General features: G+C 44.2%; 1 protein-coding gene across 1 annotated transcript in view; it reads right to left on the reverse strand.

Annotated features, from left to right (window-relative positions):
* The window catches only part of LOC128248671 (uncharacterized), a 27519-nt gene extending 26244 nt beyond the window's left edge, over positions 1 to 1275 (reverse strand). The window contains exon 1 of the mRNA XM_052970312.1: positions 1228 to 1275. Coding sequence (XP_052826272.1) covers positions 1228 to 1275 — 48 coding nt within the window. The remainder of the gene's footprint in view (positions 1 to 1227) is intronic.
* Positions 1276 to 1836: the final 561 nt, after the last annotated feature.

The following is a 1836-nucleotide window of genomic DNA, read 5'->3' on the forward strand; positions in this document are numbered from 1 at the left end:
CACCACCACCACCACCACCACCTACAACAACAAGTGTCATATAAGAAAAATTGTCCTGACATCTGTTGCCTTCTCAGTGGGTAATGTTTATATTTCGCAGCGGGACGACATCGAAACGGAGCGTAGCCAGGTGAGGTCAGGTGATGAGGGTGGATGGAATGTAGAGTATGTAGCGAAGGCATAGGGTGGGTGGGTGGACGGGTGCATGGTTTCAATACCTGCTCGTGTCAGGAGCAACTCGTCTCTTAACCTTTGCAGTAAGTCGCGTTCCTTCCTCACCTATACGTGTGCGTGTGTGTGTGCCTGTGTATGTGTGAGTGTGTATGCGCGTGTGTGACTATCCATGTATACGTATATTTACATATGCACATACATATATGTATGTATACATGTTCATATGTATATATTTATATATGTGTGTGTGTAAACATGTGCATATACACACACACACGCACACACACACACACACACACATATATATATGTGTGTGTGTGTGTGTGTGTATGTATGTATGTATACATGTACATATACTTACAAACATAGATACCTGTGTATATATATATATATATATATATATATATATACTTATGCATACACTCCCTCGCACACACATATATACATGCATATACACATATGCATTGATGTGGGTAGTGCACACGCTCTCACACACACACACACACACACACTTGTGACCGTACTAATTAATTAATTCAGACTTATATACCGTACTTCGGCAAGCCCTAGCATTTGCACCCCACCACATCCCCACCATATTTTCCTCCCTCTCTTTCTCTCTCTCTCTCTCTCTCTCTCCCTCCCTCTCTCACACACACTCGCACGCACACAAACACACTCTCTCATCCTCTTTTTATTTCTTTTAATTTGCGATTTCCTCTTCCCAATCGCTATCTCATACACTTCCCTCCTCGTTGTAGTTGCTGTTGTTGTTCTTCTTCGCCACGTCGTCCTCCTCCTCTTTTTCTTATTCTCCTACTCCTACTTCTTCTTCTTCTGCTTCCTCACCTTGTCCTCCTCTTCCTTCTTCCCCTTCTTCTTCTTCTTATTATTATTATTATTCTCCTACTCCTACTTCTTCTTCTTCTTCTTCTTCTTCTTCTTCTTCTTCTTCTTCTTCTTCTTCTTCTTCTTCTTCTTCTCCTTTCAATACCATTATCGCCGCCGGCTCTGCCGGTGCCTCGCAATTGTTTCCGCTGCTCCCGTTGCTACCTCTCGAGCCATTTCAGCGTCTTTCGGAATTGCCGCCGCTAACGGCATTGCCCCGCTCCCAACACCACCGCTGCTACCACCGCTGTCTGCCTTGCCGCCGTTGCCAGCCCTACCGTGGCTACCTCCGATGTCGGCGCTATGCCGCCGTCATTGTTGTCACAAGTTTCTCATAATGCTCTCTCTCCCTCTCTCCCCCTCTCTCTCTCTCTTTCACTCCTTCTGTCTTTCTTTAATTCTCTCTACCTTTTTTCCTGCGTATGAGTGTTTTTTGCTTTGAAATGCTGGCAACTCTTTTGCTGCAGGGGTTCGCGGCATAGCTAGTTGCTATAAACATAGTCTCATCACCATTCGCGACTTCATCGATGACACCCCGTCTACTTCAGGTCTTTCACATTTGTTGTAATAAGCAATGTGGGATTGAAGTATGAGCTTCGTGGTGCCGTGCTAACAGAGATATCAAAGATTCCTCTATTAAAGAAAGAACGAAGTCTGTTAATGCACAATCCATTGTTTCGAATGTAAGAGAGACTCTTGGAGAGGCAGGATCCCTAATTCAGGCACAGAAAATCTGGTGGATAAAATATATATATATATCTTCGAGCTTTCACT

The sequence above is a fragment of the Octopus bimaculoides genome, chromosome 9, assembly GCF_001194135.2.
Source record: "Octopus bimaculoides isolate UCB-OBI-ISO-001 chromosome 9, ASM119413v2, whole genome shotgun sequence".
NCBI classification, from domain to species: domain Eukaryota; kingdom Metazoa; phylum Mollusca; class Cephalopoda; order Octopoda; family Octopodidae; genus Octopus; species Octopus bimaculoides.